This window comes from Elephantulus edwardii, unplaced genomic scaffold, assembly GCF_000299155.1.
Source record: "Elephantulus edwardii isolate Elephantulus edwardi_28Jun2011 unplaced genomic scaffold, EleEdw1.0 scaffold00194, whole genome shotgun sequence".
Taxonomy (NCBI): domain Eukaryota; kingdom Metazoa; phylum Chordata; class Mammalia; order Macroscelidea; family Macroscelididae; genus Elephantulus; species Elephantulus edwardii.
In genome coordinates this window covers 121,082-146,743 of record NW_006399944.1, presented here as the reverse complement: position 1 = coordinate 146,743, position 25,662 = coordinate 121,082, and the positions used below count along the sequence as shown (strand labels likewise).

Genomic DNA, 25,662 nt, shown 5'->3' with positions numbered 1-25,662 from the left:
AAGGAAGAATTCAAGATACTAAAGAGCTGAACAGAAGATTCCAAAAGGCTGCTCGGAATGACAAAGCAAAATACTACAATGAAATGTGCGAGGAACTAGAGTCAGAATTTCATTAGTTGAGTTTTTATACTCAATTGAAAATCTTCAGTATAGATTATACATACCCTATAAGGAAAAAAAAGGAATTTGGATGAAAGAGCTGAAATGGAAAAAAGGAAGAGAATTAAATGTGTAGGGGTTAAACTAAAACTATGAAGACCATAAGGGAAAAAAAATGGGAACAAACTCAGGAACCCTGTTATACAGTATAGGCTACTCTGGTGGCTTAGTGCTAAGGAGTAGCACTGCCAACCCAACGACTCACTCTTTTTTCTTTTTTAGATTTTAATAAAAGTTTATAAAGAACTTTAATTTCCATTCATTGTTGCACATTTTCCTCCCTGCTCCCCTAACCCTCAGTTTGCTTTAAGAATAGCAAAATTTAACAGAGCAGCAAGCAACAAATGTTGGCAAGGTTGTGGAGAGACTGGAACGTTTATTCATTGCTGGTGGGAGTGTAAAATGGTGCAACCACCGTGGAAGGCTTTAGGGCGCTTTCTCAAATAGTTGCAAATAGAAATACCATTTGACCCAGCAATTCCACTACTGGGAAATATCCTAAAGAAACCAGAACTGCCACCCAAGCGGATATATGCACACCTATGTTTATTGCTGCTTTGTTCACAATAGCAAAGAGTTGGAAACAACCCAAGTGCCTATCAACAAACAGATAGAGAAGCTGTGGTATATTCACACAAGGGCTCACTCTTAAAATCCACCAGCTGCTCTGCAAAATAAGGTCAAGCAATTTCCTTCTATGCAATTTCTTGCCTCTAAAAACGCAATTTAAGGTTCCAACTCAATGTTATATAAAAACAACAATGGCATTATTTGCAGATGACCTGAGTGTTCATCTAAGAACTAACAAACCAGTAAAACAGCTCAGCAGGGTTGCCCCATCAATGTACAAAAAATTAATTCCTCTATATATTAACAATAAGAGTGCTAGTGGCTTAGTGATAAGGAGTTACACCGCCAACCCAAAGCCATGCTGTTCGAATCCAGCAGCTGCTCTGTGGAAAAGAGATGGGCAATCTCTTCCTGTGCAATCAGCTGCCTCTGAAAACACTGGAGGGTCAGCCACGTGTCAGTTCCAATTTAACAGTATTCAACAATAACTGGCTACTGATAATAACTAAAACTTTTTTTATTAATTTTAATAGACGTTTACAGAGGTTTTGGATTTCCATTCATTCATTGCCGCACTTTTCTCCCTGCCCACCCCTCCCCACAAGTTCACTCCCCTCTCTGAAAAGAAAAAGAAAAATTCCTTCATTAGAATTCCATACAATTCCCCCATCCCTTTCCCCCCACCGCTCACCCCGAGTACACTTCTCTATGCAACCTTAATTCTGGATTCCTGTGCTAACCATAATACTCAATCATATATCACCTCTAATTTGTTCTTTCCCTCATCTGTTTCAATACAATATACATAATTTATCCAGTTTTTCTGTCATACCCCAACCCTGATGTCAGACCCATTCCACAGCAGTGGCACCATGCAGTATTTGTCCCTTTGTGACTGAGATATTTCACTCAGCATAATGTCCTCCAGGGTCACCCATTTTGAATAATAAAAGTCAATTCTCACTGGAGCTAAGAAAAACAATACCCACCACAATAACTAATCACAATATTAAATACTTGGGAATAAATCTAACCAGAAGCACAAAGGATCTATTCAAAGAAAATTACAAAACATTACTACAAGAAACAAAAAGAGACCTGGAGATATGGAAGAGTATACCTCGCTCATGGATAGGAAGACTCAATATTGTGAAAATGACAATACTACAAAAGACAATTTACATGTTCAATGCAACCCCAATACAAATACCAATTCCATTCTTCAAAGAGATGGAAATGACAATCTCCAATTTCATTTGCAAAGGCAAGAGGCCCTGAATAAATAGCGTACCCTTTAAAAAAAGAAACAAGGTAAACACATCTCACTCCCTAATATCAAATCCTACTACACTGCCATGGTAGTCAGGACAGCGTAGTACTGGTACAAGGACAGACACATAGATCAATAGAACTGAGAACCCAGAAATTAGCCTATCTACTTATGGACAACTGATTTTTGATAAGGAGATGAAATGAGTTAAGTGGGGAAATGACTTTTTAACAAACACTGTTGGCACAATTGGAAATCTATCTGAAGAAAACTCAAGCAAGATCCACACCTCACTTGGTACACAAAACCCAACTCAAAGTGGATCAAGGACCTAAGACTAAAACCAAGGACTATAAATGTCATTAGAGAAAAGCTTGGAAGAACTTTAGAAGCCCTAATCCACAGCATTAACAGTCTTCCAAGCATCCTGAAAAACCTACAAACAAGAAAAGATAAAATAGATGAATGGGACCTTCTAAGAATAAAAATCCCTATGTACATCCAAAAAAACTTCTCTAACAGGGTAAAAAAGGAAGCCACAGAGTGGGAAAAAAATATTTGGCAATGATATGTCTGATAAGGGGCTTATATCTAGAATTTACAGAATACTTGAGCACCACAACAAGATAAACAACCCAATTGAAAAATGGGCACAGAATATGAACAGACACTTCACCAAAAAAGACATTCAGATGATGAACAAAAACATGAAGAAATGTTCAAAACAGTATCTCACTCCAGTAAGATCAGCAAAGTTTGACAGACCAGAAAACAACAAATGTTGTTAAGATTGTGGAGAAATTGGAACCCTTGTTCACTGTTGGTAGAAGTGGTGAAACCACTATGGAAGGCAGTGTGGCATTTTCTCAAAAAGTTGGTAATAGGAATACCATTTGACCCAGTAATTCCACTACTGGGAATTTACCCTAAAGAAACCAAAACTTCACCCAAGCTGATATATGCACACCCATATTCATTGCAGCTTTATTCACAATAGCAAAGAATTGGAAACAATCCCAGTGCCCATTAACAAACAAATGGATAGAGAAGCTGTGGTATATTCACACAATGGAATACTATGCTGCATTGAAAAACAAGGAACTCATGAAATAGTATACAAAATGGGTGACCCTGGAGGACATTATGCTGAGTTAAATATGTCAGTCACAAAGGGACAAACATTGCATAATGCCACTGTTATAAAACACAACTGACACCAGGGTTAAGGGGAATCTAAGAAAAGAGGGTTTAAATAATGTACACTGCACTGAAACAAATGAGGGAGAGAACTGTTTAAAAGGAATATATGATTAGGTATTATTTACATGACAAGAGTCCAGAATGAGAGCTTCATGGGTAGTGGACGTGGAGGGGGTGAGTGTTGTATAATAATGAAAGTTGTTTTGTTTTGTTTTTCAAAAAGAAAAATGAACTGGGGGGAGGGGTGGGGAGGGAGGAAAATGTGCAACAATGAATGAATGGAAATCCAAAGTCTCTATATACTTTCACAAAAAATTCAATTTAAAAAAGTTAATTTTTACTGCAAAAAATACATAAAGCATTCAACCACGCATACACACACACACACACACACACACACACACACACACACACACAAGATAAATATCCCAAGAATGTTCAGAGCCTATCAAATCAAGTCAGACACTAGATCCTCATTCTCCTTACTTTCAGGAGAATGACATCCGTGACAGTCTTGGTAATCCTTTTTCACAGTAGAGACAAAAGAACTAATAAGGTACAGAGAAAGCTGGAGTCCTACATAATAAGTCATAATTCAGAGCACAGAGCACTAAACTTGGAGCCTTTACTGTATAACTTATTTGCCACAATTAACCACAATGGTTTCTGCAGCTAAAGGCAAATAAGGACAACCCACAGGTACAGTTCACGCTATGAATCAGATTTCTTTTGTAATTCCAGTTACATTATTATAACAGTTCTGTGCTAGCAAACAACATTTCTGCATCTCACACCTTCAACCTTTAAACTGATGACAAGTCTGTCCTTCATATCTCACAAATTATAAGGAGGAACAAAAGTAATGATAATATACAAAGCTACTCACAGAGTTATATGAATGATTAAACCACTTAGTTACTAACTGAAATGTTCAAACTCACAAGCTGCTTTGCCAGAGAAAGATGTGGCAGTCAGCTTTTGTAAAGATTACTGTGGAGTACCATCGATTGGAACTCAATCACAGATGATCCTCCAGAAGGTTTTCAGAGTCAGTACATTTCATGAGAGGAGATTGCCCATTTTCCCCCATGGAGCAGCTAGTGGATTCAAACTGCATACTTCAGTGTTGGCAGCACAATTCTTTACCACTAACCACAAGAGCTCCCTTCTATAAAGATCACATTCTTGGAAATCTTATAGGAGCCGTTCTATTCTATCCAATAAGCTCGTTACCAGTCAGCATTAACCTATAATGAGTTTACAGGTTTTAAAAATAAAAATAATTTAGTAAAGGTCAGAGAAACAAATGACAAATAAGTTTTAATGTGGTTCTCTTAAAAAAAGAAAACCTAGAAAAAATAGAGACTAAAGAAAAATGTACAATTTTTGTCAATAAGTTTTATAAGATAATCACAAATCAGCCTAAGTACATAAATATCTTTTCCTTGTATACTGATCAATGACCATTGTTGATACACTCTAGGTTAAAAATTACAGTGGAACACAAGAATATATTACGGACTAAAATATAAAATGACTAATAAAAGTGAGCTTATTTATGTAATATTACATGCTCATGTGCTTCCTGGCTTGTTAATTATCTATAGTAGCGTAACATGAATAACTTCATTCCCCTCTGGTGGCTAGTGGTAAGAAGGTGCGCTGGAATCCCAAAAGCACATAGTTCAAATCCACCAGCTGCTCCACTGGAGAAGGACGGACCATATTCTCCTGTATGATTTACTGCCTCTGAAAACCCCCTGCTTTAGATGCTTAAAATAACACAATAAATTTTTTTTCTCTCTCCTACAAGGTGTATTTTGTTACTTTAAAATTTACTAACCTAGAGGTTGATTATTACATTAATCAATGGTAATTAACATTATAAAATTTAAAATGTATTGATGATAAAAAAATGTTCTCAACTTACATTTTCCATTGTAATATCATTTGATGTATTCATCAGATTCACACTTCTGTCAACAGCTACAATTCCAACTATGGAATCAGGCTGTGTCACCGAAATCCTAAGGGAAACTTTCTCAGATGGTACAGCATCAGCTTTACTCCAAAATAGCTTTATCTGGAAAAAAAGGAGAAAACCAGGTTTACGACATTTATTTTTATGAAAGCATTACTTACATATCTTACCAATAGTAGCCAATGACTCAAAATTTAGCAAAGATTTTTCTATATGTGTCTTGGTTTCATGATAATTCTAAAACTAAACATAAACCTTCTTGGGAGAAATAAATTAAGAACATTTTACTCCAACGGTATTTGTAAATCGTGGAACTTCTGAGAGATAAAAGTCTCTATTATCCTTCCCTTTTCCACTTTTCTTCTTCCTTTTCTCTACCCTTTGCCCCAATTTCCCAGTCAGTGCTGACTGACCAAGAACATCAGTGTCTAGCACACATGTAGAAAGCCAGTACCCAGAAGAAACAGTAAAGAGGAAAAAAAACAGCAGATGCCCATGTGTCATCAACTTGGACTTCAAAGTGAATACTAACTAGACCTCTTTGGGGGCTCAGAACTACCAGGGCAGAGCAGAAAGAAGAGAGGGATTTCTGAAGAAAAGGATAATCATAATAAGATGAAACTGTGACTAAGCCCAATGCTCTGTAGTGGCCTGAATGCTCCAAAGTGGACTTCTCAGTCATTCATCTCGTCAGCACTCAACTCCACAGCTTGGTTATACCTGGCCTTCCTACTAGAAAATTTCCTTTTATCTCATCATTCCACTGAACCAGTGATTGTACTACCTCTCAAGCCACTCTCTACAGATTAGTTTTCTCCATGTACACCCTTAAAGAAAGCAGGGAAGGGGCAAATCAGAAGATTCAGCCTCAGACCGTGCAATTCTCACTCTATACTTTGCACTTAGAGCCCCCCAGGACTTCAAATATCACTTTTATGTGAATGATTCCCAAACCTACACCTTTCTACCCCTTCCTTATCTCATCATTTACTCTATAACCATCATTCCTCTTGCTTAGTCATATTATATTTCCAAATACATAGGGCTGTTTATGAGTAAATGTGATAACCATTATCACATAAATATTAGAGAAACATGTATCTATGCAAGCAACACCAAAACCATTTTTTTCCTTTTAAAACTAAGGACTATACTATGTGTGTACTCTGCTTCTTAAAAGTCAATGACCTTTTACACTAAAATCAGCTTTACATGCTACTATCACTTTTACAGGTATGTGACGACTTCATGGTTAAGTCTGACTGCTACTTTGAAAGTCACCCTTGCCAAATGATTAATATAGAAATCACTGGATTCCAAAAACTGTTCTTATAGTAATAAAATATACTAAAAACTAAATCCACCGCCAAACCCTCCTTTGGAGTTCAGAGGCTGTAAGTCTTCGCAAGAGGAGACTCTCCGTCTGCCTCTCCCAGAGGGATAGGTGGATTTGAACTGGCAATCTTTTGGGCAGCATCCTGACATATTACAGCCTATGCTGCCAGGGTTCCTATAACAAAATAGAGCATTGTTCTAAAAAATTCTTCTTATAAGATGAAAAATAGAAGTTTGCATATTTTGACAATAAAAGTTTTACAAGTTCTCAAAAGAAGACAAGGATAATAAGTGCTATTTCTCAAATGTGAGGGGGGAAAAGTAGAAATGTTTGGAAAGAAATGTATACATAAAGTCAACAGGAGTTTGAATCAGTAAATAGCAACTCTGTTAACCACTTCTTGAAAATATTAATTAGTTTGCTTAAATGTGTCCAAAAAGAGAGCAGTCTGCGCTGAAAACTTTTGTTTCCAGGGGTTCAGGGAACCCTGGAGGCTTAGCCTCTAATCCAAAGGTCAGAAGTACAAATCTATCAGCTGCTCCAGGGAGAAAAAGAAACCCCGTTGAGCAGGTTCTACTCTGCCCTGTAAGGTTCTATAAATCTGAATCAACAAGAGGATTTGGGCTTTTCATTGGTGGAACAGCGATTAAAGCACTGTGCTGTCAATCAAAAGGTCCATGAATCCCTCAGCTTTTCTATGGGAGTCTGCTTCTTTTAAGATTTTTTTCTTCTTGTTGTTATGTACCATGGAGTTGGAACTGACTCATTACTGATCCTCCAATGAGGTTTTAGGGGCAGTAATTCACAAAGAAGGAGAATGCCTATCATTCTCCCATGAAACAGCTAATGGGTTCATATTATGTGTCTTTGGTTAAGATTAAGATTTTCAGTCCTTGCTACCTGCAGAAAGCTGAAACAGGATCCACATCTCACACCATACACAGAAATCAACACAAGGTGCTTCAGAGATTTGGAAGTAAAGCCCAAAACCATAAAGCTCATCAGAGACAAACTGGAATCAAGCTTAGACGGCCTAGTTTATGTTATAACGAGATTGCCATATACAGCCAGAAATGCTCAATCTGGAGAGGATAAAATTGATGAATGGGACCTTTAAAGAAGCCCTGTGCACATCAAAAACTTTTCCCAACAGGGTGAAAAGAAAAACCTACTATTAGGAAAAATCATTTGGTAATACCATTTCCAAAAAAGGGATTATAGCAAAAGTTTACATAACCATACAGGGCCTCCACAAAAAAAAAGACTGATCACACGATTACAAAATGGACAAAAGACATAGAAAGAATTTTCACAGAACAAAATATTCTGATGGCCAAGAGACACATTAAGAAATGCTCCAAAACACTGGTAGTAAGAGAGTGTAAATCAAAACCACAATGAGATATCATCTCACTCCAGTAACAGTGGCAAAGTTTAACAAGACAGCAAGTAATAAATATTAGAGAGGACGTGGTGAGATAGAACTCTTACTGTTGGTGAGATTGTAAAACGGTACAACCATTTTAAAAGGCAGTTTAGTGTTTCCTCAGAAAGCTGAACATAGAAATTCCACATGACCCAGCTATTCCACTGCTTGAAATACACCCTAAAAGAATGCGAACTGAAGCACAGAGACTTATACACTAATGTTCATAGCAACCTTATTCACCATCACAAGAATATGGAAACAGCCCAGAAGCCCAAACACAATTGAATGGATTGAGAAATTATGGAATATACGCAGCACTCAGGAGCAATGATTTTGTAAATTACTACCGAACTTCGGAGGGACTGGAGAGTATTATGCTAAGTGAACAACTCAGTCTCATGAGGGCAAACACTGTGTAAGACCATTATTGTAGATATAGATAACTAGTAGAGAGTGTGAGGATCTAAGAGAAGGGAGCAGGATGGGAGATGGGGAAAGGATAATCATGGGGTTGCACTGTTTGATCGGGGGGTTGGGAAGGGGTGAATCTGGTGGAAGAGGTAATGTATACAAACTTTATAGGAAAACCAGTGTAAAATAAAATTTAAAAAACTAATTGCAAGAGACAATTTTTTTAAAAAAAACTGCAGTATTGGGAGTCCTATAGCGCAGTTTCACTCATCCTATAAGGTCCTACGAGTGAGATTTTGCTGAACAACAGGAGCTTTGCATTTCTGGCATGAGTCATTTTAACATGCATGAAATTATCTCATCAATGTGGCATCCTGCAATCATGTTTCTTTGTAGTGTAGGACTCTAAAGGGGCCTCATAGATAAACTGGAAGCACCAGGCTATAAAAATCACTGATACATTTGGAGGCCAGGCTCCCCAGGTCCTCACATACAAAGTAGTCAAGCTCATGGGAAATTTGTTCTCAGTTACTTTCTGAGTGATAAAATGGGTACACCAAAGCCTTGCTCTGCTATAAGACTTTCTCTCAAATGGTCTCATTGCTTCCTAGTCTTCTGCCATTTTTTCATAAACATCATCATAAAAAGATTTGTCAAAAAAAGTCTACATTGTTATCCCGGCAGTTCTCTGCTGATGTGCTGTTCCAATCGTTTTTGGATAATCTTCAGTAGAATCTTGCTTGCATGTGAAATCAATGACACTGTTCTGTAGTTTCCACACTCAGTTGGGTCATCTTTCTTTGGAATGGGAACAAATATAGATCTCTTCCAGTCAGTTGGCCAAGTGGTTGTTCTCCAGATTTCTTGGCACAACTTGATGAGCACATCCAGGGCAACATCTGTTATCTGAAATACTTCAATTGGTATATCATCTATTCCTGGGGCCTTATCGTGGTACTAGGGATATTGTTGCTGATGTTAGATGGATCTTGGCTGAAAGCAGAGAATACCAGAAGAATGTCTGTCTGTGTTTCATTGATTATGCAAAAGCATTTGACTGTGTGGATCATAACAAACTGTGGCTGACTCTGAGAGGAATGGGAATCACAGAACATTTAATTGTGCTAATGCGAAACCTGTACTTGGATCAAGAGGCAGTAGTCAGAACAGAGCAGGGTAACACTGCATCGTTCAAAATTGTGAAGGGTGTACGCCAGGGATGCATCCTGTCTCCATACCTTTTCAACATGTATGCAGAGTAGATTATCCGAGAAGCTGGGCTCTATGAGGAGAATTGTGGCATCAAGTTTGGTGGAAGATCTATTAACAATCTGCGTTATGCAGATGACACAACCCTGCTTGCTGAAACTGAGGAGGACCTCATGCACTTGCTGCCAAGGGTCAGGGACTGCAGCCTTCAGTATGGACTGAGGTTCAATGTCAAGAAGACAAAGATTCTCACCACTGGACCAATTGGGAGCATCAGGATGGATGGCGAAGAGATTGAGATTGTTCACAGCTTCCGTTTACTTGGCTCCACAGTCAACACTCTTGGCACCAGCAGTCAGGAAATCAGAAAGCGTATCGCGATGGGAAAGTCTGCTGCTAGGGACCTCTCAAAAGTACTCAGGAAAAACAGTATCTCTCTGGACACTAAGGTGCGCCTGATACAGGCCATGGTATTTGCAATCGCTTGTTATGCATCAGAGAGTTGGACAATGACTAGGGAGGACAGAAGGAGAGTGGATGCTTTTGAGCTGTAGTGCTGGAGAAGAGTACTGAATGTACCATGGACTGCCAGGAAAACAAACAGATTCATCTTGGAGAGGATTAAACCAAGCTACTCCTTGGAGGCAAGGATTCTGGGGCTTCGTCTGACATACTTTGGACATGTTGCCAGGAGGGACGGGTCCTTGGAGAGGGACATCATGCTTGGGAGGGTGGAGGGACAACGCAGGAGGGGAAGACCCTCTATAAGAGGGATTGATTCGGTGACTGGGGTAATCAGGATGGGTGTGTCAGAGGCAGTGCGGTTGGCGCAGGATAGAGCAGGGTTTAGGGCTGTTGTGCATAGGGTCGCTATGAGTCGAAAACGACTCGACGGCACATAACAACAACAAAAAAACATTGTTATTGGTATTCCAATACGGAATCCACCATTTGAGAAATCCTGACATAGCTTCGAGTTAAATTCTGAATGGATTTGCATTAAAGTCTTAAAGCCATGAACCATATCTTATAAATAGGACCCAGAGGGACCAAGAACTCCAAACAGGAAAATACATTTAAAAAATGAAATATGAAGACATTTCATCACAGTTCTAGAAATAAATTTTCCAAAAATTTCTAATAAATTATATTTGAAAGAGACTTTTAAAAATCAATATTCTATTTTAAGATTTCACTATATATGATGTTTTTGTCATTTATTATCTTAAATCTTACCTTGTTCTTAAAAACAAGCTGAATAGGAATTTTTATTATATCATTTATAATTTCCCCGTCATCTTCAACATAATACACAATGATACAGGCTTTTGGAGCCCAAGAATTTTCAGGTGTTAAAGAGAAAGTAGCTGAATTTTGTTTGCCTGTGGCCACCAGCTGCCCTTTGGCCACCACCTGAAAAGGAGAACGGATACATTTCATCTGCTGATACACCGGTGAGAATCTCAACTACAGATATATTTATCATAATTTTTAACATATACATGTATTTTTTACCTAAGTCAGCTTCAAAATCATTCTGAATGGAGAAAAATCTCCCTGACAGATGCAACATGCCCAGGGCAGGAAATAAAAAATGCTGAGATTAAAGTAACACTGAATGGGACACCAGAAGCTTCATCCACAAGAATCTATGTTTAGTTGTAAGGAACATCAGGCACCACAGGAAAATCAGGGTTAACAAAATTATAAGGCATTTACAGGGATATTTTTGTTTCTTTGAGTTCATATTTTATAATTTTTAAATTACAAATGTGGCTTATTCATAACTTAAATTTTTAAATACAATGCAAGATTTCATTGTTTACTATAAGCTAGAATGGCTACGCTAGGTGAAAATGGAAAAGAAAAAATATATTTTTATTGTCATTTAAATAAGACCAACTGCAAAAGGGAGATGCTAATGTTTAAAACCTACTAATGTGTCTAGGCATAAGATAAACACCATTTTAAATAGTTGCAGAATAAATTATAAATTTAGATTCTGTAAGAGATTACCACCCAAGTCACTGAGCTGCTGCCCAGGACACAGAAGCCTGAGCCCCTCGCTTCCCAATGCTCTCTCCCTCCCTCCCCCCCTTCTCCCACCACCACCTTCCATAGGCTGTTTCCACTGAGGAAAAAGAATGGTATCATATATCCACTATCCATAACCTCCACTCTTTCGACCCCTTTGCTGATGCAAGTAAGAGTAATGACCTGCTTCCTGCTGGGACTGAGGATTGTATCTAAGAATTCAACTGAGAAATGGCAGGAAGACCCTCGCAACTGTCCAAGGGATTGCTGATGATTACGATAAAGAGAAACTAGGGAAGGTGTTTAAGAAGAAGTTTGCCTGCAATGGTACTGTAATTGAGCATCCAGAATACGGAGAAGTAATTCAGCTACAGGGTGACCAGCACAAGAACACATGCCAGTTCCTTGTGGAGATGGGACTGGCTGAGGACGACCAGCTGAAGGTTCATGGGTTTTAAGTGCCTGTGGCTCACTGAAGCTTAAGTGAGGATTTCCTTGCAATGAGAAGGAAATTTCCCTTCTGAGCCTTGTCACAAGTTTAAAACCTCACAGCTTCAATAATGTAACCATTTGGGGTCCTCTTTTAACTTGGACTAGTGTAACCCCTTCATGCAATAAACTGAAAAAAGCCATAAAAATAAAAAGAGAGAGAGAGATTACCATGTAGCTTAGCTCCTTCAATTGCTTGTTGCCACTAACCACCAACTCAAAGGGGGATCCAACCTAGAGAAAACAACTTAGTTAATATACCCGTACCAATGGCCAGAGTCCTGGTATTGCAATTAACAAGAGAACTGAAAACATTACCTTTATATTTTCATGTCTTGTTTTCAACTGGATGTATGTCTTACTAGGTGACTTAAACATATCATGAACTTCGATGCTACTTACACTATCAAGAAAATAGGCCTACAACAGAGGGAAAAGCAGTTATTCTCACTTTCAGTGGCATCTTGAGAAAAAAAAAAACAAACCAAAAAGCACATTCACCAAATATTAGTTCTTCATCATTTTTAAGCTTACACTATTATAAAGAAACTAACAGCTTTCAGACTTGGGAGCTTAAACAACATAACCTATTTTTAAAAAAGCAGGCGAGCTCTGGTGGCCTAGTGGCAGGAAACTGTACTGCAATCCCAGAGGTGTGCGGTTCAAATCCACCAGATGCTCTGCTGAACAGGGAAGAACAATCACCTCCTGTACCAGTCAGATCCAATTTGACGGTACACACATAAAATAAATAAATAAAATATTTAAAAAAAGCATCGCCTTGTCTTCATTCAGACACAAAGTGGTATTATGAGAACACACTGTGAGATGAGAGAATGAAAAGAGGAAGGAATCCTTTCTTTTTTATCCCCTTTCCTTCTCTCCACAATACAGAATTCAATTACAAGCAAGAAAGTATGCCATCCCACTTGACCCACAATGATCATACCTTCATAATTCCTTTGTTCAGTCAAAATACTGACTTTGGCAAAGATAAAATAATCTATGAAAGGTAGCCAGAAAAGCTATGGACAGCCATTCTGGAAACAAGAATTTGGTAAAGATGTAAAAATGCATATATATATGTAGATCTTTCTTTTATTTTGGTGTTTGCCAATATGAAATCTGAAATGACAGATCAGCTTTGATTTGAGGTCTAGGAAGCTTCTGTGTTCTTCAAAATCAACTTAGAAGAAAGCACTCACTTTCTTTTCAGTTGAACACTCAGCCACTGTCAAATTCTTGTTAACATGCTGAGCAGTTTTAAAAAAAAAAACACCAGAAACATATGTCCACTTTCTATGCACTTTGACCTCCACTAAGATTCTGTGGGTCCCACCACAAGATTACAATTGAAATGATATTTTTGTAGTAATTAATGAAGATAAATAGATAGTACCTTTAATTTCAGTTCTTTGGAATCCCCCAGGATTGGGAATTCAATATTAAAGATTCCATCTTGGGGTACAGTAAAATTCATAATCTGGGTAGTTCCCATTTCCTGGTTCCTACTATTCCACCTGCTCCGGTAGTTGGTACAGTTCCTCTGTGTCACTGTTATGACTATGTTATTGCTTCGTTCTTTAGGAGTCAAATGATTTCCATCAAAACGGCTTACCTTCACCTGTGTGTCAAAACGCAATTGTGAAGAGAAACAATGGCTTTAAATTCAATTTTAATCTAGTCCCCCCCACCACCACTATTCCCATGAGACTCAACTCTCTAAAATATTTTGTTGTTAGAAACTAATTTTTACAAAAATTAAACAAAGAACACTTGGTCTCAAAAGAAAAAGCAGTCAATCTACCTTTTTTTGCTTAAATATTAGAAAAAGCATTGACAGTTCAATGTTTTATTCTATTTCATTATGTTAAACTTTTGCTTCAGACCAACTTACAGTGGCTGTGAAGTTGAGAGAAGGCTTCAAGATAGCAGCATAATCAAAAAATTCAATGATATAATCATGTTGCTTGAAAAACACATTGGAGCTTGCATTTCTAGAGATACCTGTTTTGGAAATGGAAACGTTTAGAAAGCAAAAGTTCACCAATGGCTTTTATTCAACATTCTATCCATGTGAGGGGCCTTGTTGTTTACTGTAGAATGGGGCCCATTGCTGACCCTTTGGTGTGTTTTTCAGAGGCAGTTAACCGCATGGGAGGAGATTACCCATTCTGCTCCCACAGAGCAGCTGGTGGCCTCAAACCACCTGCCTTTGGGATTGCAGTGTAGGTTCTTCTTGACAGTAGGCCACCAGAGCAGGCTATATAATCTTTATTTCCACATCTCTTCTAAACACCATCAGTGCCATTCCCCCCTGAAAGATAAGTGTATCAGCAGATTAAGGGTTCTGAAAGAACAGCCTTTTGGTAGAAGCTGCTTAAAAAAGTCTAAGAAATTAATCTTTATTTTTGTATTAGAGAGAAAATTCTCTAAAAAGAGGTGAGGTTTCAGGACATGTTAAGTGATTTAAAAACAACAACAACAACAACAAAAACTAGCTACGTGAAAAATGTAGTTTTCAGGCTGAAAAAGAAAGGGGGGATTACAAAGAGCTAAAAAATGTAGTTGATAAACTTCATAGATAGTAAAGTTCTCATTCATTAAGAAAGTATTCTGCTCTACCAGCTGCTCCATTGGAGAAGGAAAGGCAATCTCCTCTTATGCCAGTTGGACCAAATTAAACTGTACACACACACACACACACACACACTAAAAAAGAAAAAGAAAGTATCCTGCAGGTACAACTAAGTGTCATGACAATTTTAGCATTATGCTAACATCTTTGAAAGGCAAAGATGACTCCAATACAAAGCATTAGTGAAGACAGGCCACGGAGCCAATATCACAGAAATAACATTACCTTCACCTCAAAGTCTACCAACCTGTCAGTGATTCTGTCACAGTGGCTAAAATTTCTACTGGCCCAAGGGAAAGATGATCCATGTATCCATGATGCCCTTCTGAAATATCCACAACATTTTTCATTTCTTCAGCATTAAAAGAGAAGTTTGCAGATCCCTTTATCTGTTTCATTAAAAAGTTTGATTTTATCTCTCACTTAAACCATTCAAATTGTAGAAATAAAATTCTATCTAAGTCACAGCAATACAATGGGGTTTTATTCCTTTTCAATTGCTATAAATAGGTGAATTACCATTTGTCCAAAGCTGAAAAATTCTTGATTTTCTTACATGCAGTCATTGTTTTTTATTGAATTCAGTATAAAAATCTTTAAAAATATCCCTCTAGGGTTTTTTCTTTTATAAACTATAAATATCATTTCTAAAATACCTTAAAGTGCTTCGTAATATTTTTCTTCATCCCCGTAAAGGATAAAGGTAAGAATGTTAGTGTTACATCTCCTTTAACTGGCTTCCCATATGTATACCTGAAAAATAAGAAATAGTCTTTTTACGAAGATGGTGCCAAACAGCCACCAAAAAAAAAAATCCACACATCATCCACCTTCCAGCAGCCTCAGATGCTAAAGGCAGCAAATATCCCTAGAAGAGCGCCCCCAGAAGAAACAAGCTTGACCACTATCAAGTTTCCCCTGACCACTGAGTCAGCCATGAAGAAGATAGAAGATAACAGCACACTTGTGTTCATTTTGGATGTCAAGGCCAACAAGCACCAGATTTTAAAAGCTGTAAAGAAGCTCTATGACATTGATGTGGCCAAGGTCAACACCTTAATTAGGCCTGATGGATAGAAAAAGGCCTAGGTTCAACTTGCTCTTTGGATGTTACCAACTAAATTGGAATCATCTAAACTGACTCCACCTGGCTAACTTTAAATACAAATTTTTCTCATAAAAAAAAAAGAAAAAGAAAAGGAAGCAAAATTTCTGTGCATTTTCAACCCGATATTATCAAAATATTTCAATGAAATATTACTTTCAGCTGTAAATACTAGCAATCCAACATAAAAGAATTGCATTAAGAAGCACACCCTCCTATACGTTTTCTAGAATAAACACAGCCAAGAATATCCTTAATAAATGGTGATTGTTGAAATTAAAACTTTAAAATGTGAAGGCTTTTAACTACATCACAAAACACTTTTTAATGCACACTTCCCAGCCAGCCTTTCACCAGTTGAATTACCCACCAAAAAAATAATCTGATCATATTAAGATGTGACAGCTTCCTGTCCAAAGCTTTTCAAGAAACTATAAAGATCTTTTACTCCTAGTAGTCTGAACTGATCCATTATCTATGTGCCCAGGAGATATTACAGCTTTTGAAGACTTAAATTTTATCTGAAATTTCAATCACCATGATCTATTACAGTATGTTCCAGCACTAGCCTAAGGAATTTATTAAGACCATAGAGTCAGAGGCACTGAAAGCGATCACGACTGTCAAAAATTAGTTCAATATACTCAAGTGATTCAAGCAGGAAAATTTTAAATAAGATTTCCCCCCCTTCCCCCAGGATCAAAATCCTCTTCTTGAACCAAATCTCATTCTCTGTTGCTTTGTATTCTATGTATTAATTTTATCTCCACTTATGTGAAGTCCTAATTATGAAGGAGAAGTAATTTTTGTAACTGTTTTACTGCCAGAAGACCTATTTATATAAACTAATTTCCTGGGTTTCTCCCATCTTATTGTGAAATGCTAAGCCAAATGAGTAAGTCTATTTTGGTTTGCACTTCATAAATCCTAACAGTAAACCCTGTTTTCCAAATACATTTATTAAACATAGAACATCCTCTCATTGAATTAATTCCACTCAAAAGGTAATGACACAAAATGTTGTTGTTATTGTTGTTGTTATTGTTGTTGTTATTGTTGTTAGGTGTCATTGAGTCAAGTACAATTCATAGAGACCCTATGAACAAAAGATCTGAACCCTGTTCTATCCTGTACCATCCTTACACTTCCTGACACACAGAGTCCATTGCAGCAATCAACCCACCTGGTTGAGGGTTTTCCTCTCCTTTGCTGACCCTCCACCTTTCCCAGCATCATGTCCTTCTCCAAGGAATACCCCCTACTAGCAACATGCACAAAGTATGTGAGGCAAAGCCTCATGATTCTTGCCTCCAAGAATGGCTGCATCCTGTCCAAGAAAATCTGTTTGTTCTCTTGGTCAGCCATGGATGTTCAGTGCTCTTCTCCAACACCGCATTTCAAAGGTATCAATTCTTTTTTTCTGTCATCCTTATTCATTGTCCAGCTCTCAGATGCATAGCAAGTAATTGAAAAGACTATGGCCTGAACCAGATGCATCTTAATCCTCAAACTGACATCTTTACTGCTCAATAATTTGGAGAGGTCCCTAACTGCAGGTTTTCCCAGTACAATGTGTCTCCTTGTTTCCTGATTGCTGGCTCCAAAGGTATTAACTGTGAATCCAAGCACGATGAAGCTGCTGACAGTTTCAATTTCCTCTCCATCCATCATAATGCTGCCTATTAGTCCAGTAGTAGTTTCCTGAATGAAGCAATTGGATTCTGGAGGGTAAGTGGTTTTTTTGGGGGGGGGTGTAAACTGGGGAATTTTTTATTTTGTTAACAATGAAGTGTAAACTGATGGGCTGTTTCCAATTTCGTTAACAATCAGCTAGATTTCATTAAAAACCAACTGGGGACTGGAAGCCTCTTGTTTAATGACACAATATAGAATACTGCAAATTAAGAAAAGGAAAGTAAGTCTGCAGTTAAATATATCAGGCTTTCAAAAGAAAACAATGTAAATAAAGGAAAAGTCGTGGAAACTAGTTAGCAACCTCAGCTTAAAATTCACCCTTTAAAAGGATTCCTCAAAATGTGATGTAACCTACGTCTTGTTAAAGATAAAACAAAGCATGTTGTTGTTGTGGTCGAGTCATAGACGACTCATAGTGACCCTATGAATGAACGCCCTGAGCACTGTTCGTACATAGAGTTTCTGGAGGCAAGCCATTTCGGAAGTAGACGCTGCTCCTGCTTCCAGGCTAAAACAAAGCATAGCTAGATTATATTTTAAAATAGGATTACATCACATGATACTTCTGAGAGCTCTAAAACTCAGACATACTTTCAAGTATTCTCAGACATGAGTATCTTCAATTTTTATTTAAATGTGAAGCAAATTTGGCATTCCACATAGCCAAACTGGTTATAATAATTGTGAAGCATGGATACTGAAAGCTATTTGAAGTAAAATCTAGAAGCACTTGGGACAAACTAATTATTTAGAAAAGAGTAGTTTGACAACATTTTTAAAGCAAATAAAATATATGCCTTGAAAATACTACTTATTTGTTTTCTGAAAACATTCATAGTACAAAAGGCTTATTTAAAAGAAAAAGATTTAAAAATTACTTATAAAAGCTGCAACATGAACTGAGCAGCTCACATCCATGTTTATTGCTGCATTATTTACAATAACACAGAGTTGGAAACAACCCATGTCCGTCAATGGAAGACTAGCTAAAGAAAATGCTGTATGTTCAGACAATCCATCATTAAAAAGTGATCGGGAATTTGTGAAATAATGCACAAAATGAATGAACCTTGAAGAAATTATGTATAGTGATACAGTCAGTAACAAAAGGACAATTATGGAATGATGTTGTTGTTGTTGTTGTTGTTAGGTATCATCGAATCTGCAGTGGCTCACAGCAGTTCTGTGAACCACAGATCTGAATTTGCTCAATCCTGAGCCATTCTCATCATCTCTGAGATATTTGAGCCAATTGTGATAGTCACTGTGTCCATCTATTAAGGGTGTGCCTCTCTTTTTTCTGACCGTCCACCTTTCCTGAGATCATATCTTTTTCCCAGGTGTGGTCCCTCCTGACAACATGCTATTAGATAAAGTTTCATCATCTTTACCCTGAAGGAGCACCATGATTACACTTTCTCTTAAACAGACTGCTATGTTTTTGTTATATGCCATCAAGTTGCCTATGACTCACAGCAACCCTATGCACAATAGCTCTGAATCCTGCCCTATTTTGAGCCAGTCTCACCATCTCCAAAACACTTACCCCCATAACCCCAGTTACTGTATCAGTCTATCTCACCTGGGATCTTTCTCTCCTGTACTGTCCCTCCATCATTCTGAGCACAATGTTCTGCAATGACTGGTCCCTCTTGGCAACATGCCCAGAGTATGTAAGACAGAGTTTCAAAATCCTTAACTGGAAGGATCACCTTGGTTTCACTTTCCAGTACCCACCTGTTTGTTCTAGTAGTAGTATGTTCAATACAATTCTCTCGCGCCACAACGTAAAGGCATCTATTTTTCTCCTATCATCTTTAGTCATTGTCCAGCTCTCTGATGCACAGCAAGTAATTGCAAAGATCATGGTCTGGATCAAGTGCATCTTAGCCTCTAGACTGACATCATTGTTCTTTAACACTCTAGAAAGATCCCTGACAGCAGATTTGTCTAATGCAATTACCTAATGCAATTTCCTGACTGCTGGTTCCAAGAGTGTTGACTGTGGAACCCAGCAATGTTAATATTGTTAACAACCTCAATCTCTTTTCCATTTACCATGGTGCTGCTAATTGGCCCTGAGGTGAGAACCTTTGTTCTCTTGATGTTGCGCTTCAATCCATATTAAAGACTGAAGTCCTTGACCTTTTACAGCAAATGCTTCAGTTCCTCCTCAGTTTTGTTCAGCAAGCAAGGTCATGTCCTCTGCATAATGCAGACTGGTGATGAATCTTTTGCCAATCCTGATGCCACATTCCTCCTCATAAAGTCCAGCCTCCAGAATGATCTGTTCCACATATAGATTTAAAAGGTATGGAGACAGGATGCATCCTTGATGTATTTCTTTCTTTCTTGATTTTGGTATAAGATCACTAATTATGGTTACATGGCACTAATTTAAAATGCTAAAGAGAGGTTTACATACAGATACAAACAATATTAGAGGGTAAAGGTATAAGAAAGGAGGGAGAAGGGAGTAAAAACAAATAGATAACAGGTGAATGGAAAGGCAATATGCAACAAGGGTTTGGTGAGACCTTGTAATTCATTATATTAATCAATTGTAATTAGTTATTAAAATGTATATGAATGACTGAATGGTATCAAATGTAATTTGTAAACTTCCACTCAAATTTTTAAAATAGAAAAAACCTACAGTAACCTTTTCAGAGAAAAAAAAAATTATCCTATCAGTACAATGACAGGGTAATGGGGATAGTTTGTCAGTGATAGTAAGGTGGGCTGAGGGTAGAGCAGGGCTCAGAGCCGTTGAACATAGGGTTGCTATGAGTTGCAGGTGACTTGACACCACATAACAATATTAGTGCAATTCTTGTTTCTCTTTACCTTTTCCCCTCTATGTCATTTCTAGGGTATAAATGGCATATTCTATCAAATAAAAAATATTTTCATAAACTTTAGATTATATACTGTTTTGAAAATGCCATTGTCTCTAAGAATTAAATATACTATACTATTTTATTCACAATACTCCAGAGTCTACTGTGGCCATGTAATCAGTCTCACTATTATATCTTTTCATTAGTGTGGAAATATACAAATGCATATTTATATTCATTTTAGATAAAAATTTCAAAATAAAAAACAGCCTGCTAAACTTCCTCTCTAGGAAATGTTCTGTAATTCTGTGCACATTATAGCCTGAATATGACAGATAGCTACTAGAAAGTGGGTAACTTAAATTGATTATCATCCACTCAGATAGATGGCGATAACAGACTATTTTAAAATAAATGTTTACAAAATGGTCTCTGTAATTTAAAACCATCCAAGGGGTAATTTCATTGCCAACTGGTTGGCATCTACTCATAGCCAAGCCTCCAGCAGGTTTTCAGAGGCTGTAAGTTACCCCAGAGACTGCCCATCTTTCTCCTATGAAGCAACTGGGGAATTTCAATTGGCTACTTTCAGTTTGCAGGTGCAACTCCTTATCCACTCAGACACTGAGCACTCTTCTCAGGACACATTCAAGTAATAACTTTATTTCAACCCTAATTTAACAATGAAACAAGAACTATTTCTCATAAAATTAATTTGGTTCACTATAGACATTTTTTTTAAAATTGGACTTGAAGACTTTGCTGTGCTCCACAGCATAAAACTTACACTATATTTTATCCACTCTTTCTTCACGAAGTATTTTTTGGATGTTTATCTCACAGCTGGAGCCATACCAGGCACTAAGATGCAGTAGTAAATAAGCAATTTGGCCTAAGATGTTGTCCCTTTTTATAAGCAGTCTATTGCTGTTGTTGTTAGGTGCCATCAAGTCACCTGCTACTCATAGTGATCCTGTTTACAACAGGTCTAAACTCTGCTCTCTTCAGCCAATTTCATTGTCTCTGACACACCTACTCCCATTAATCCAGTCACTGAGCCAATCAACTCATTCTGGATCTTCTTCTCTTGCACTGTCCCTCCACCCTTCCAAGCATAATGTCCTTCTCCAAGGACTGGTCCTTCCTGGCAACATGCCCAAAGTATGTCATCTAATAACTGCAATATGACTAGTGAATCCATTCCCCATGTTTTCAACCTCTATTACTGATAATAGAAAGTTAATACAGAGATGTTGTTGTGCACCATGAAGTCAGAATTGACTCACTGTTGACCCTCCAACAGGTTTTCAGAGAGAAGCAGGTTAATTACATGAGAGAAGATCGCCCATCCTTTTCTTCTGGTGGGTGGTGGATCTGACCCATGGGTATGAACCACATGCTTTGGGATTAAAGTACAGTTTCTTACCACTAGGCCACCAGAGCTCACTCATTAGCTGGCCGCTCTCTCTCATTGTTATGTGCTGTTGAGTCACCTGCCACTCACAGTGACCTGATATGAGTGTGTGTGTTGATATTGTGGTAGTGGTGGTGGTGGTAGTGGTTACGTGCTGTCAAGTGGGAATCTACTCATAGTTAAAGCCCCAGTGGCTTTTCAAAGGTTGTAAATTTTACAGAAAGAGACTGTCTATTATTTTTTAGTGGAGCAACAGCTGGTGGATTCAGACTGCATGCCTTTGGGTATGCAGTACGACTCCTCACCTACTAGGCCACCAGAGTATGTATGTATTATATATATTTTTTTGTCTACATAAGTATACATATATATGATTTAAGTGACCTCAACTCTTATGTCAGTAAGTTTAAAAAAAAAAAGATGCAACTATTTTTAAATTGGCACACCTACAATGTAGAATAGTCTTTGAAAGGTCTTAATCTAGTCCATAGGAAAGTCTTATAGGACTTGAATTAGTTTGTACGCAGAGAGAAAATCCAAAGAAAGATGTGTTCCATGTTTAGTTATTTATTATAGACATTTCTTTATTGCCTTCTAGGACATTTCTATAAGCAAAACATTGTATTTATTTTTAAGAGTATATAACAATTTCTTTATCATATCACTATAATTTCTATCCATATAAAAGAAAAATAATACTTACTTCGCCAGGATGGTACCATTTAAACTCTTAGAATTCAAAGAACAATATAATGGTGTCTGCAAAGTAACTTCAAATTTTGGTAATACTAGAAAAGACAAACAAGAGCAAATCTTTTAAAGAATTTATTTTACTATTATCTTCAACGTAACAAAATAGTAGAAAAAGTGTTGAAATGAAAGATTTTAATATTGATACTGTTATTGATGATGTTTTTGTTATTATCATCAACTTGATGCATAGCTGACTCTCCAGCTGGCTTTCATAGGCAGTTAATTGCACTGGAGGAAAGTGTCCATCTTTCTCCCACAGAGCAGGTAGTAGGTTCAAACCACATATCTCTGGGTCAGCAGTGTACTAGGCTACCATTGTTGAACTTATATTCTTAATGACCGAAATACATGTTAAACCATAGATAAAAGTTCATTGTTACAGTCCCAAATTATAAGCATCTGCTTGGTCAGATAAGTAATTGTTGTTGTTGTTGTTGTTAGGTGCGGTCAAGTACAACTCATAGTGACCCTATGAAAACAGCCTGACCCTTGCACTACCCAGTGCCATCCTCATCATCTCTGATATAATTGAACCCACTGTGACTGTGTCAATCCATTTCCCTGAAGGTTCTCCTTTCTTTCAATGACCCTCTCCATTTCCAAACATGATGCATTTTTCCAAGGACTGGCCCCTCCTAATAGCATGCCCAAAGCATATGAGATGAACCTTCATTAAACTCACCTCCAAAGAGCAGTCTGGCTGCACTTTCACCAAAACACACTTGTTTGTTCTATTGGTAGTCTATGTAATATCCAGTGCTCTTCTCCAACACCACAACTCAAAAGCATCAATTCTCCCTCTGCCATCCTTATTCAATGTCCAGCTTTCAGAAGCATAGCAAGGTGTTGACAAGACCATGGCTTGAATCTAGTGCACTCCTTAGAACTTTGGAGAGGTCCTTGACAGCCGACTTTCCAATGCAACACATCTTCTGGTCTCTTGACTGTCAATGACAAGGATGTTAATTGTGGATCCAAGCATGACAAAATCATTGAGAGTTTCATTCTTTTCCCCATTCTTTTCTCCATGTATCATGATGCTGCCCAGCAGTGAATATTTTTGTCTTCTTCATGTTGCAATTTAATCCACACTGAATGCTGTAGTCTTTGACCTTCTGCTGCAATTGTTTCCAAGTTCTCTTCACTTTCAGTGAACAAGGTTCTGTCATGTGCATGATGTTTGTTGTTGACGAGTCTTACTCTGATCCTGATGCTACATTCCTCTTCATAAAGTCTAGTTTCTTTAATTAGTTGCTCAATATACAGACTGAACAAGTATGGAAAAAGAATACATACTTTTCTTGATTTTAAATCATGCAATGATCCCTTGCTCTGTCTGTACAACTGCCTCTTGGTCTGGGTATAGGTTTTGCATGAACACAATTAAGTGTTCTAGGATTCACATTCTTCTAATGATACCCACAATTTGTTGTGATTCACACAACTGAGTATCATTACAGTCCATAAAGCACAGATTTAATTTCTTCTTGTATTCTCTGCTCTCAGCTAAGATTAATCCCTGGTGCCATGGCCTCTTTTAAATTCAATTGAACTTCTGGCAGTTCTCTTAATATCCCTTTTGCTTTGGGATAATCTTTAGCAAGATTTTATTTGCATGTGATATTGTTTTATGATTTTTCACATTCTGTTGAATCACCTTTTGTGGGAATAATATGGGTCAAATATGGATCTCTTCCAGTCAATTGGCCTGGTAGCTGTCCTCCAAATTTCCTAGCATACACTGATGAGCATATCCAGGGCTACACCTGCATGTTGAAATAGGTCACTTGGTATCACATCAATTTCAGGAGCCTTATTTCTTGCTACTGCCTTCAGTGCAGCTTGAACCTCTTCCGTCATCACTATTGGTTCTTGATCATGTGTTACTTTCTAAAATGGTTCTGTGTCAACCAATTCTTTTTGGTACAGTGACTCTGTATATTCCCTCCATCTTCTTATAATGTTTCCTGGACCATTCAATAGTTTGTCCATAGCATCCGTTAGTATTGCAGCTCTTAAATTTCTTTTTTTGTTCCTTTAGCTTGAGAAATCTCAAACAATTTATTTCCTTTTTATTTTATAACTCCAGCTTTTTGCACATTTCTTTATAATACTTAATGCCATGGGTCAGAAATGATAAGGATAGAACAGGACAGGACAAGGTTCAGAATAGCTGTTCACAGATTTGCTATGAGTCATACTTAACTCAATGGCACTGAACATTAACAACAATTTTTATGCTACAGCGCCAAAAGAGTTATGTAGTTGTGACAGAGAGATATGGCCCATAAAGCATAAATATTTATAATCTGACCCTTGCAGGAAAAACTTTGCTGCTGGTCACTCATGAGGTTTAGATTCAACAATGCTATATTAAGTATGTGGAGCCTCAGTCATAAAAGTGTAGACAACTACCCAATTTCAATTGCTTAAATGAGATGCAATCTCAAAAAGTAGCACAAATCAAGTGAAAAAGGTCATCAGAAAATATTGGCCAATAGAATCCAACGATACATCAAAAACATAATCCATCATGACCAAGTAAGATTCATAACAGGTATGCAAGGATGGTTCAACATAAGAAAAACAATTAATGTAATTCATCATATTAAAAAGCAAAGAACAAGAACCACATGATCCTATCAGTTGATGCAGAAAAGGCCTTTGACAAAATCCAACACCCATTCCTGATTAAAATACTCAACAAAATAGGACTAGAGGAGAATTTCTTCAATACAGTGAAAAGTATTTATGACCCCCCGAGAGCCAACATTGCTCTTAATGGAGAGAGGTTAAAGGCATTCCCTTTAAGAACAGGAACTAGGCAAGGATGCCCATTATCTCCTCTCTTATTCAATATTGTATTGGAAGTCTTAGCAATAGTAATAAGACAAGAAAAAGACATAAAAGGCATACAAATTGGCAAGGAGGAGGTAAAATTATCCCTCTAAGCAGATGATATGATAGTATACTTAGAAAACCCTAAAGACTTAGCAAGAAAACTATTGGACATAGTTGACCAATTCAGCAAAGTAGCAGGACACAAGATCAACATACAAAAATCAGTTGGATTTCTCTACAGTGACAAAGAGGATACAGAGCCAGAACTAAGAAAAACAATACCCTTCA

At 37.5% G+C, this 25,662-nt stretch overlaps 1 protein-coding gene across 1 annotated transcript in view; it reads right to left on the bottom strand.

Annotated features, from left to right (window-relative positions):
• Positions 1 to 25,662, bottom strand: part of CD109 (CD109 molecule) — a 216,558-nt gene that overhangs the window by 105,317 nt on the left and 85,579 nt on the right. The window contains exons 7-15 of the mRNA XM_006896965.1: positions 22,484 to 22,568; positions 15,383 to 15,479; positions 14,974 to 15,115; positions 13,986 to 14,095; positions 13,488 to 13,712; positions 12,407 to 12,508; positions 12,260 to 12,322; positions 10,802 to 10,978; positions 5,130 to 5,282 (exon numbers count right to left, since the gene is read on the bottom strand). Of these exons, the coding sequence (XP_006897027.1) occupies positions 5,130 to 5,282; positions 10,802 to 10,978; positions 12,260 to 12,322; positions 12,407 to 12,508; positions 13,488 to 13,712; positions 13,986 to 14,095; positions 14,974 to 15,115; positions 15,383 to 15,479; positions 22,484 to 22,568 (1,154 nt within the window). The remainder of the gene's footprint in view (positions 1 to 5,129; positions 5,283 to 10,801; positions 10,979 to 12,259; positions 12,323 to 12,406; positions 12,509 to 13,487; positions 13,713 to 13,985; positions 14,096 to 14,973; positions 15,116 to 15,382; positions 15,480 to 22,483; positions 22,569 to 25,662) is intronic.